Source organism: Streptopelia decaocto (genome assembly GCF_964273445.1).
Source record: "Streptopelia decaocto genome assembly, chromosome: 1".
Lineage (NCBI taxonomy): Eukaryota > Metazoa > Chordata > Aves > Columbiformes > Columbidae > Streptopelia > Streptopelia decaocto.
In genome coordinates, this window is record NC_138663.1 from 56,209,511 (window position 1) to 56,222,504 (window position 12,994).

The 12,994-nt window shown below is 40.4% G+C and overlaps 1 protein-coding gene across 1 annotated transcript in view; it reads right to left on the reverse strand.

Moving 5' to 3' along the window:
* Positions 1–12,529, reverse strand: part of LGR5 (leucine rich repeat containing G protein-coupled receptor 5) — a gene marked incomplete at both ends in the record, with an annotated part of 88,702 nt that extends 76,173 nt beyond the window's left edge. Inside the window, one exon of the mRNA XM_082072199.1 lies at positions 12,327–12,529. Within this exon, the coding sequence (XP_081928325.1) occupies positions 12,327–12,529 (203 nt within the window). The remainder of the gene's footprint in view (positions 1–12,326) is intronic.
* Between the last annotated feature and the right edge of the window lie 465 nt (positions 12,530–12,994).

Below are 12,994 nucleotides of genomic sequence, written 5' to 3' on the forward strand. Positions count from 1 at the left end.
TGGAGTGTTTTTCTAAAAAGCAGACTTAGGCCTTTTCTACTTTCTTTGTGAGCTGTGTTGCTGTCCTAAGTAACCTACAAAGGGTAGTATTTTAAAATGGCAAAAGGTGCCTCTGGCAACCGCTGCCAGGCCTGGATTTTAGAAGCAGCATGAGCTCTACTCCACATCCCTTACTGAATTCTGAAGCAGTATCTTTCAGAATCAGCAGCATCATGTGCTTTGTGAAATACTGGAGGAGTAGCATGAGGTACAAAACTGGTATTAAAATCAACCATTTATTCATTTTAATATCACTCAGTCTCATGTATTTACCTACATGGTGACATCTCAAATTTGTTTCTCTATAGCAGGAAGCTTGTGGGGTCTTATTTATTTATTTAGAGAAAATTGCTGGTTTGAAGACATTATTTCATGATCCAATGTGTACTTTCATTTGTCTAGTTTGATTTTTTATCCATCTATATTGTGTCTTACGTTAATACGTTAATACTCAATATATTACACTAACACAATCTGTGCTCCAAGTGCTTTACAACAATTTAAAAATTGGCTTATGATCTCATGCCATCAGTAAACCTAACCATCATCTTGCCTATCAGAACATTTAATTATTTATTTTTAATAAGTCTGGCAGTCAGAGACAACCCTGTCAACAAGAGTATTACAAATATGAATGAAATAAAAAATATAAATATTTTGATTTTACATGAGCTGCATGATCTGTTCTGGCGGGTGGTGACGTAAAAGGAAAGACAGATATCCGAAAGTTGTTGAGGTTTCTGTCTCCACATTAAAATCCCTGTGCACTGAGATCAATCTATGCGCACAGTAAATTCTTGCCCTGACACATGACAAAACATTCAAAACTCATCTTTTCTAACTAGAAATGAAAAACATACATATATTTCACCATTAAAACACTTCAGAATTACATGCTCGGAAACAGCACTGTAGAATAATCTCAGTATGCAACTTCAAAGCCTTTCTCATACTGTAACTACTGAGAAATTCCACCTCACGTTTCATCTTCATCAACAATGGTGCCATAGCGCATTAAGAAAAATGTTGAGCTCCCTTTGTTCTGTGTCATCCCTCCCACCTGCTGCAGCCCTGGGGCTGTTTCTTTCAGGTCAGCTTACATAGTCTTGAACCGTGTGTTCCCAAAGTGCACCCGAGGTCACTGCAGAAGCAACAGGCCTGCTCTAATTGCACCCAAGCGGACTGACTGGGGCATTTGCCTGTCACACTGAAGACCTCAGCTTGCCTAAAAAGCCAGGAGCTGCTCCATGAGTTGCACAGCACACAAATACACCAGTTGCTTTGTCAGCTCTTTAAACCCATCTTCCAAAGAGTCACATCAGCTAGTACCGGCCCAAGGCATTTCATTGTGAACAGACTTGATAGCACAAAGGAACACTCAGATTAATGTCTAAACCTGCTAACAGGTGTCAGATTAGCAAATGTTTTAATTGCTGGAGTTGCTTCTGATAAACAGCACCATTTTACAGGTAGAGAACAAACGTGAGGCTTATTTCAAGCCTGATTTTGTTTCACGTTGTTAAAGCTAGACATCTATTTCATTTATTTTTAATGCTAATAGTGATATTACTGACTGAAAGAGTATAGACAAAATGCTTTGCTGCTAAGGTGTATTTTTTTCCTTTCTGTTTTTCTGTTATTCTCGTGTGGTTAGGACATCCATCCATTTACCAAATTCATATTGTTACATGATGATACATACTCTGCTTATTTTCATTTGGTCTAATCTTGATCAGTACATATTTATTGAAAAAACATTCTAAAGCTGCCTTATAAAAGCTGTGAACACTTTAATGGAAGCTCTCCACACTGAGATAATCAAAACCACTAATGAACATAATTTACAATTAATTACTATAATTGTGTACTTAGGTATTATTCATTCACCAAATATGAAAAACAAATCTGTTTGCATACTCAGCATAGGGTGATACCTGGATAAAGAGTGATTTCCCTTAGATTATACTCATCATGACCCAACAGTACCCTCTACAATAAAACTAGCTGTGACATACCAGGAGCTCAATCCATATCATCAAAAGGAGCTTTAGTTCTAGCTCCACTGGGAACCAAATTGGCTTATAATTCGTTTTCACAAACCCTTATCAGAATAGATTAAACTAGCAGCATATTGAGATCATGCAGCATTTCCCTATATTCTTCCCACACAGAGACACAACACTCTAAATAATACCATCCAGTGAATCTGGATATTACAAATTCCTTGTGAAATCTGATGCTCTGACAGTGCTGCTCCATGGTCAGACAGGCAAGAACACAGAGCTATACAACTGCAAGATGCTGTATCCATGATTGATGATAAATGTAGAAAATGGACCACATCTGGCTTCAGGTTTATGGGATTCTTCACAGATTGACTGTAGACAGCTATTGAAGGCAGAACAGCTGAGGCACCAATATGTACAGAAATGTGATTTTGATAACTGTATTTGGTGTGACAGTTCTTTCTGTCTATGATAAATGGAATTAATGTATCACAACACTGTGTGAGCACCCTCCAAAAAATTCTGTTGCTCTTTTCACTGAATGCTATCAACAAGGGCAACAAAAAGACTGAAAAACAAAAGAAAATCCCTCCTTCATCAAACTCCTGTGAAGTCTGTACAGTTGACAACTCACTGGCACAACATAACTCTCCTACCAGAATCTACATCCTGACACAGACAAGGCAATTATGATCACTTGGTTTTATGCTTAAAGTCTTTTTTTTTCTAAAAACCCCCTGACTTTTATTTACTTCACAAAGACAGACACTTTGCTCAGTAATGGCATATTAGAAGCTTTTCGGTCAAGAGCTGGCATATTAAAACTGCAGTGAATAGTTTATTGTAGTTATATTAATTAATGCTTTTCAAAAATCTTCATTTTTTTCAGATTAAATTTATTTAAGTGGTACCAATTCCACAGAATTAAGTTAGTTCCATTAGTATAAACAGAGCAAAAATTACCTGAAGTCTTTCTTGATATAAGTCTATTGAATTACACACATGGAATGACAGGCAGAGTTGAATCTGGCACTGGGTTTTTTTTCTCCACTCCCTATAATGATTTATCTTAAATACTCCATCTAAATAACCTAAGAAATACTTCTGCTATAATATTCTTCCACAGATATCTTTTCTATTCCAGATGAAAGTTTTTCATCCTATCTGTATTCAGGAGGCATTTGTTTTATTCTAAAAAGTAAGTCAAGAATGTGTTCAGCTATGTTCTGTACTGTCTCTAGCCTTCAGGCAGAAAGGATGTTCCAAGATTCTTCTCCTGCCCTTTCTTCTCACATCTTCTGTCTTGGCCAGAAAGAAGTAAAGTTGTGGCACTTGGCAGTTCACACCACTCTACATACGTACAGGTAAGAGGCAATGTGCAGCCTCCATGTGCTGAGGAACTTCCAGCCTTCCCAGCTGCTGTCCTCAGGTCATGAGTTTTCACATAGTCCTCTTTTCAGTCCTTATTCTGCTACCAACTGCTCCTCTGCAGCACTCCACACTCAATTTTTAAAAACACCCAGCAGCAGTACTGCAAACTCTTACTCTTAACCCCACCACAACTATATACTAGGTGTTATCTCCACTAGGGCCAGTTAGTCACAAATGTTTCTGATAATAACTATGCCAAGGTAACTGTACCCTACAAAGTCTTATTGCAGACACATGGCACAATGTAAACCGTGATTTGCATCACTGCCATGTCTCCTGAGGGTTTATAATTGGGTGAGCTGCCTGATGAGAGACACATTTCACTATTCTGTAGCACTGATACAGATGGACTCCCAAACTACCTGCTGCCTCCTTCATAATGCACTTTTTGCTCCTCTGTCGATCTTTCTGTAATTGTGTGTGCCTGGTGCAGGTTAAAGTCAACATAGGGAGGCTTTATGCAGGGACACTGCAGGACTGGAATTTACTCCCCAAGACCCTTGTCAGGTCACAAGGTTGAATCTGCACTTCTTTTGGCCCTCTTCCAAATCCTTGTCTTTGCACAACTTCAGCACAAGTGCAGGCAATACTTTCATATTGCAACAAACATATGGATCCTGTATTTTCTTGTCAGCAGGTCAGGTATTGCTTTCAGACACCTGAATAGACTTCACTTGTTCCAATAAGAATCTTCTATATCACAGAGTTCAGACACATAGACAGTCATGAGCAGAACTGAAAGGCAGAGATACATGCTTATGAAGAGAAGAAAATCCTTCATGGTTTCACCTTATTTTACCATGTCATACTCATGATTAGCACCTTATTAAGTGTTTTTAATCTGCAGATCTCCAGCATTTATCAGCCACTACCGAATTAGTCCAACTCAGACGTAGGTATCTCTCCCAGCCATCACATATATAGATTAAGACTAGAGCAAAGCTTCATGATTTGCTTGAATTTGTAAACTACTTCATTACTGTATCCAGGAGCAGAACTCAATGGTCTTGCTACCTAGATCCCAGCTATAGCTACCTCACCAACCCCTGTTCCCAGAAGCAGCTCCTGTCCCTTCCTCATGCAACTGAAATGGCAATCTCTGTGAACCAGGCTGTTTTAGAAACTTTGGTTTCTCTGTCTTCATAAGGATGAATCTAATTACTGGACATGGGACAACTTGGTCTGCCCTCCACAACACGCATAATTGCAGCTTCATAACGCGTGAGACCAACAGGAGAAAGATTAAATTTCTGAGGCAGCCTCTATGCCAAACTGATCAAGGATAAAAGACCCAAAGGCAAGTTACTCAATGACTCAACAAGGTGGTTCAGAACAGGTAACTTTCAGTGATGGGTGAGAGAGAGCTTTGTCTTATCTTATTTGTTTCCTTTGCCAGCTATGACCTACTTCTCCCCTCAGGGTACACAGACACTCATTTACAAACTCAGTGAATGCCAAATCAGTGCAGTTACACTTCTCTTAATGCTGACATCATCTCACATCTGCTCTCTCATTCACTTAGGCTAGCATTTATATTATCACAGGATCCAGAAGACATCATATAACTGGCATCATAAGATGCCTATTGCTGCAGAAACAAGGGCTAGGCAAGTTTTATTTCTGTGGAATACCAGTTTTGTAACTATTCCATCCTCAAGCAGAGCAGACTGAACTGTTTGGTAAAGGAACTAACAGCGAAAAACCTGAAGAAAATAGAGTGGCAGCACTAAATATCAGCTTTACTTTTCTGCCTCCTACTTCTTCATAAATACCAACATCAAATTATTCTACACTTATAACGTGAAAAGTTGTATGACACAAGCACGAAAAAAATTTTAAGACTTACCTTTTAAGTTTATACCCAATCATTATACAAATAAGTTCCAATCCAGAAAATACTTCTGCATTACTTAAGTACTTATGTTTAAGTTTGGTAACATTAGTAAGCATGGTTACTCTCAATAAAAAAAAAGAGGGGAGAGATTTTGTCTTGTGGGAGCTACAGTTGTTTGTACCGCCTTAAGCTGATAGATAACTTCTTTTTGTAATTTGTCCAAAGCCTATCTATCCACACACATCTCCACACACACAATATCATAAATCCTGTACAAAAAGACCATACTTTTATACTATAATGCAAAAAGTTTTAGCATTTTTATCAAAATATGTCCTTAAAAATCACTTAATTGCAAATACATAATTCAACACTGTTGAAAGACAGTGCGTTCCAGATTAAACTAAATATTAATTTTACATAAGGTTTGGAAAAATTTTGAAAGAAAGGCTTTTAAATGATTTTTTGTATACCTAATGCTTTAGGCTGTGTTATGAGACAATGTAGCAGAATATGTTAGTGAAACTATTCTACACAAATGAGTTAATAATTGAGGAAGGGGATAATTGTTTTAGAATTATTCAAGGCCTTGATCCAACAAACATTTGCACATGTGATTTCAGTGGAACCATTCCTGTCACTAAAGTTAAGTCTCTGGATAAGTATTTGCAGGACTGGAGCCAAATCATACAAATGGGCCCAAACTGAGAGCCCATTTGTTACCAATAAAATCTTAATTTGCGAGTGACTGATTATTATAATTATCACTGTTGGATAACACCACACTTCAAAATATTTTTTTTTTTTTCAGCAGTGTCTAGCCATGAAAATACAACTTGTCCTTTCTGGGATGGACCTAAATGGTGTGGTCACTTCGCTCAAAACCTAAATCTCATAGCTAAACTTAGTAAAACATAACAAAATAACAAAACTGGAAGGTGATACAGAATGCACTGTCTTAGCAGAGGGCTTATCAAGCTGGGGGCATACTGTACCAGTTCCTGGGGATCTGCACTGCTGTCCCATTTCATTGCTGCTTGAAGTTCAAGGTATTGCTGGTACCCAGTGTAATATTAGCTGGCTTGTGCTCTCTCAGCTTGCAAAGACAGTCTAGAGTGGTATTTCTATTCGAGTGCTGCTGCTTTAATATCCATTCCAAGGTCTCTAATTCAAAAATTCCAAGCTATTGTCCATAGGCTTTGATTAAAAACCATGCTTCTTCAGACTACAAACAGGGGTACCAGGAGTTACTGTCACCTATAGTCGAAGTTGTTAATTGTCTTAGTTTTGTGCATTTTTCATTTAAACCTTGACTCAAAAGAGAGAAGAGGGTAGCACTCCTTCAACAAGTAACAGAAACATCATTTTGGGCTCTTCCCCTTCCCAACTAAATGTATTTCTTTTATAGTTCTCCAGCCATTACATTTCTGACACAATTGTACAAAAGTTTCTCATGTCTTCTCAGTAAACAGTACAGAGCATGTAGCACATGAATTCACCACATGAATTGCTCATTCTCAGAGGAGTAAGCATGCTTTGATCACATTTCATTCTTTTTAAAGATGTTAGGGTATTCTCATCTAACTGAAGTCTAAAGCAAAACAGGTATGTCAAAAACACCACATCATGTTCTGCCCTTAGTTTACTTTGAGCTAAAGGAACCGCACCTTATTTACCATGACCTTTGAAGGGAAAAGAGTCAGATCTGCTGGACAGTTCAAGGAAGGAAGTCAGGGAAAATGCCATAATCTGTATTTATAATAAAAGACCATTTAAATAACCAATGGAGAATGAAGAAAGCAGTGCATGGAGATGAAATATTAACTTGGCCAGCAAACAGAATAAAGGAAAGCAACCTGGGCTGCTGCAAAATTGCTAGCAATTTTAAGCGTTTCAAAGACAAATGACATCGGAGAAAAGACTGGGTTAACAAGGGAGCACTTGAGGAAAGTCTAATCTCCGCTGGCATGCTGACTGGGAAGGTCAGCCCAGTGCATGCGTTCTCAGCTGGAGTCAGGCTCCCTCTGCCCGGCCAATTGTCCTATACACTTCAGATACCAAACCAATTGAAGGTGCCTTCACCCTGCCAGCTCCTTGTATTCTAGCAGCTTAAAGACAGCTTCCTTTTCCCTGTCAATTTATGCAGTGTTTCCACAGAGCAAATGCTACAAAGGAGAGAGGTAGTGTGTGAGTGCCTTTTTCCCCTTTCTGAGCAGCACAAGGCTCTTCAGGAAGCAGCGCAAAGAGTTATTTTTAACACTGCATTCTCAACTGGGAAGAGTGACATTCTCTTCTCAAACACATTTTAAATCCAAAGGTTTCACAAGGAAACTAACTTTGAGTTGACACTTTATGTACTGAAATTTAAAACTAATCCCTTGAAAACTGGTAAACTTTAAATAGTTTGTTATTTCCTCAGTTTTATTGTACCTTTAATTTATCTATGTGTACATTTTACCTTTGCATACCTATTATTGCCATGAGTAGAAAGGAAAGGCCTTGATTTCTTTTCAAAAGTGGGATTTAACACTATAATAAATTCTAAATCCAGAACGTGGATTCACCTTCATCCTTCACTGGGACAGACTCAGATTATTAACTGAAACCACATGTCAACCATTTAATTTATTTCAACTAGAAAGGTGCAAAAATGCTTTATAAAGTTTGTAGCTATGTAAAGAAGTATTTTCTAAGAAAGTGCAGACATTTTACTAACTATCTTACATGCAAATCTTATCAGGGGATCTGGAAGTTGTAAGAGACTTTATAAAGCTCACTTCTTCATAAGAAGATACTTTGGTGTTTGATCTCTTTGAAAAACTATGGTCATTCCCATGATACCTTAGATGAAGATGCAGACAAGACTTGAGTTTGTACTGTGAGATCAGAATGACTAAAATAGTGCAAATTTACCCCAAAGGCCTGGTGTAAATGATTTTGGGTATTCCTGACACAGAAACAACTCTCTTTCTTATTTCAGAAGTATAGTTAATTTCTGGGCATATACTTTTTAACCTTCAAAAAGTGAATGATATTTTCTCTCCCAAATTCTTTGTAATTTCTTATTTTGTTTAGTAGTCTTAAACACTTTCAGAAACCCCGTAGAGTTTTGGCTATGCTCTACAGTAATATTTATCATCAAATACAATACCATGGCAATGAATGAAGCAGAAAGCAAGAATTTATTTGAAGACTAATACATTAGGAATCTTAAAACATGCCCTGATTTTTTCTTCACAGGTTTTAGTGTAATACTATTAGAGTAATCATAGTTTTAAAAAATATTATTTGTTAATAAATTCTTTCTATGAAGAGTTAAAAAATACATGAATCACATTTTCCCAAATGCTACAATGCATATTTACAATGTACTCAAAATTAAACTTTTCAGATGTTAATAACACATATCCCAAAATAACTCATTAAGTTATAATGTAAAAGGTAACGTACCTTATGCTGCAGTATTTATACATGTATGCATGCATGTCTATGTCAATCTAAGATGGTAACACTATGAGAACTCTCGACTGAATATTCGACTTAAAGTATTCTACTAAGTTTATTTTTGAGATTTTTTGATCACAAAGGACACAGCATCTGAACTGTTAAGACTGGCATCTATAATAAATTTACTTCCCTGTGCTATCCAGTTACATAACAGAAACTCTCAAAATCTTTGAGCTATCTTCTATATTGTCATTAATGAGAGATGAAAACTGTTTTATTTTTAATTGTTGTCATACTAAACATTCTTGAACAGGAGATGCCAGATTTTATACTACTTTTAGGGAGCAATTATTTAGGAGAAGTAGGGTGAGCCTGTGGTTAAAGAATGGAGTTAGGATAAGGCATCCTGGCCTTAATTTCTGGCTTTGTCTTAAACTTTACCTCTAACTTTGAGCAAGCTCTTCTTTGCCTCAGCTTTCCACATCACAGTAAATACTAGCAATATTTCACTAACTCACAAGCTTGGTTTGAGAATTAATGAGTGTCCCATGTGCAAATGATCTGTAGATCCGGGCTTCTTCTTTTCACTGTGTACTGATAGGAAAGTGACGTTCTTAATTTGAAACAGAGACTCGGTGCTGCCCTTCATCAGCACATGGAATTCACATTTATATCAACAGGAATATGCATTAAATACGCTGAGTACATACATTATTTAGCCCAGAAGTAGATGAAGAAAAATTAATGGAAAGAAACTCCTGGATTCTCCTTGTCTGCTCTTAAAACGTCTAACAGTTCATGGCAGCAGACACATAATCATAAATAAAAAGATTTTTTTTATGGGAGGCAAGAATTGCTGCCTGGGAATGTAAATGAGAAATGTATAGCAGGTCCATCTGTAGACTATATTTAGTTCTGCTGCAAGAGCACCATCAGAAAAAAACCCTGCAAAATTTGGTCACCATAATATAGCATGCGCTGTACACATTTGCCCAAACATAAACCAAGCCTTAATGGCCTTGGCATTTCAACTTTTCACACAATTTCCAGTGCACACCAAGAAAACATTCACCCTTTTTCGTGTGAATGTCCAGATAAAAATGACAGAAATTTGGAAAAAAGCCCAAACTTTAAAAGCCCAAACTTAATATGAGGTAGTACCACAGACCATTTTTAGCCTGATATGTCTACTGTGTAAGAACAGAATCAACTAGAGAAGAGGGATGCTTTTGCTGAAAAGAGAGTTAATGTGAGTACATAGTTTTAGTCTCATGCTTTGATCTTGAGTAAAAATTGTCACAGTGCAAGAAGACACTTCTGGGTTTGGTTTTTTTTTTTTGGAAAAAATATACAAAACCAAAAAAACAATCAAAGAGTATCTCATTGGCCACTACCAAGCTTAGGGAGGCAAACACCTCTATAACAAGCAGGCATGTTTTAAAATTTGCCATTGCTTAGCCATCTACAGAAAATGAGAGTTGACAGTTCTTTAGAGAAGGCAGGCAGGAACTACGACTCTGCATAATTAGGCAATAATTAATCAATCCAAGGAAAACAGCCTGGTAAAACTGGAAAAGGGTAAGTGTAGCTGCCCATGTGTATGAACCAGTCTTTTATACTGTTATACTGCCTGTATGCAGCCTTGGTCATTTGAAAGTCTGCCTGTCACACAGTGGAGTTTTTTTACTTCAGGGTGTACACTGCTGAACAGCACAGATTTCTTGACTGGAGAAAGACATTCCTCTGCTGAAGGACAAAAAAACAAAAGCACAAACCAGATCACAATCCTATGAAGAAGCAGGTTACTGGAGGTATCTTTCTTTTCAGCAGCAGATCACAACAACGGTATTTTGACATCCTAATACATATTTTTATCCTTGTTTTCTTAAAAAAACCCCTGTCAAACAGTGGGTTTTCTAAAGTTTTCTTTCCCGGTTTTATCATTTCTCCAAGCAACTAAGAACTTAGGGCATCTACTTCTTGACACAGGATATGTAAAGCTTAAGTATACCTTTATACTTTCATTACCTATATTTCTGCTTACGACTTTCCAAAGCACCGGAAAATATTGTCTTGCATATACACACAATCCTGACCTCCTACTTTTGAAATCAGTAGCAAACGTTGTATGTATCCTAAAGATTGTATCTTTATTACATATAGCCAAAGTTCTGCTCTACTGTAAATGGACCAATACTGACTCCTGCCTCTTGAAGTTACAAATAGCTTTGACTTTGAAATGTTGATAACAAAATAAGCTAAAACTGATCTTATTAAGTTAAATTTCAGAATAGTATTTTCATGCTTATTACTTAGAAGTCTTTCAGCTGCACATCCTCTTTCTAAATCAACACTGTTTTCACTAAACCAAGCTTTCTTGGATTTTATTGGTTGCACATGATTTGTACCTTGCCAATGTCGTATTTGTACTTCTCTTAGAAAGGCCATTTGTACTTTAGTTTCATCTACTTTCTCAGATGCAACATATGTTTTATGTCCTTTGAAGTATGGCATTAACCGAGAAGTGAGTTCAGAACTATCACTTTAGTGTCCTAGGCACACAATACTGGGAAAGCATCTTTACAGTAACCATAGTAGCAAGCATGTCAACAGCATGTCAAAATCTACAGATGGGCAAGCACATTCAGAAATTGACATACTGTATGCTGGGTACGGAGGATAAGTATTAAATCTACAAGCTACTGGCCATGCAGCCACAAAGAACCATATGAAACCTCTAAGGAGGATACTAAAATAACACTTTGAGTGCACCATCACTTTCAACACACAAAACCAAGAGAGGCTAAACGATGATGCTTCTGCCAAAAGAAAAACAGAACAAAACAACAAAAAAAACCCACCAAAAAACCCCCAAAAAACAAAAAAAAAAAAAAAAAAGAAGGAAACAAAGAAACAAAAAGTTTCCGCAACAGCTTTGAATGCTTTTAATAAAAACTTTCTCTGTTCTCGACGTCCCTGTCCCTACACACCGTAATGCAGCTCTCCCGGGATGCGGAACAGCTAACAAGCCCGGCCTGGCGGGGATGCCCCGTGAGGCGGGTACTTTGGGTACAGCGAGGGCTCCGGCGGGTTCGAGCGCGCCGGCCCGGGCCCGGCTCGGGGCACAGGCACCTGCCCGCCCCGGGGCCGCCCGGGCACCGCACCGGCTTCCGACCGCTGCCCGCCTCCGGGGAGCTCGCTTTATTTATTGCCTGCCCTCAACCCGAGGGGAGACCTGTTAAAGATTAAATCGGCAGCAACCGCAGTTCAAAGCACTGTCCCTGGAAGCAAAGGTGAAGATAACGTCCCTGCAGATCTAATCGGGTTTCTGCTGTTGCAATCCCTTTTAATTACCCTCTACACGGCACATCACACAGCGATCCTCCAGGCGCCGGACCGGGCACCGAGGTAGCGAGATACCCACCAAACGCTTTACAACCCGCCCGCTGATTAAAAACCGATTAGAAACCTACATGAAGTCGGGTGTTTTCTATCGACCTCCCGCGCCCCCTGTCACCTTCCGCCGGTGCCCGCTCCCCGGCCCGCCCGCGCGGGCTGCCCTCACTTACAGGTAGGACGTGAAGACGCTGAGGTTGGCGGGCACGGCCGTGAGCCCCAGGTCGGAGCAGTCGGCGCGGACGAGCATGCCGTCCTGCTCGCAGCGGCACGGTGCCGGACAGCCCCGCGGGCGCTGCCCGCCGCCCCGCGCCCCTCGCCGCAGCCCCGGCAGGCAGAAGAGGAGGAGAAGGAGGAGAGCGCGGGACGTCGCCATGGGGCCCGGGGGCTACTTAGAGCCGCGGGGCGGCCGCTCTCATGCCCCAGGGCGCGGCGGGGGCGAAAGGCGGGCGCCCGTCTGGGCTCGGGGAGCTGCTGCGGCCGCCGCCGCCGCGCCGCTGTCTGTGGTAGCATCTCAGCTTACACGCTGCTTTAAAGCCCTGGAGCCGGCACTGCGCGCCCGCTGACGCCGCCCCAGCCTTGCCCGCCGTAGCGCGGCGAGCCCTGCCCGCGCCGCCGTGCGAGCGGGCGGGCGGGGGCGGGCGCGGGCCCGGCGGGCGGGCGGGCGGGGAGGCGGGAGGCGCGGGGAGGAGGGGGGATTCCTCCGCCTCCCCGCCCGCCCGCCGGGCCCGCGGCCACCGCTCCTCGGGGCTGGCCTCAGGGGGGAGATCTCCCCTCAGGGCGGTGATGTCCCTCAGGGCAGTGATCTCCCCTCAGGGCAGTGATGTCCCCTCAGGGAGGA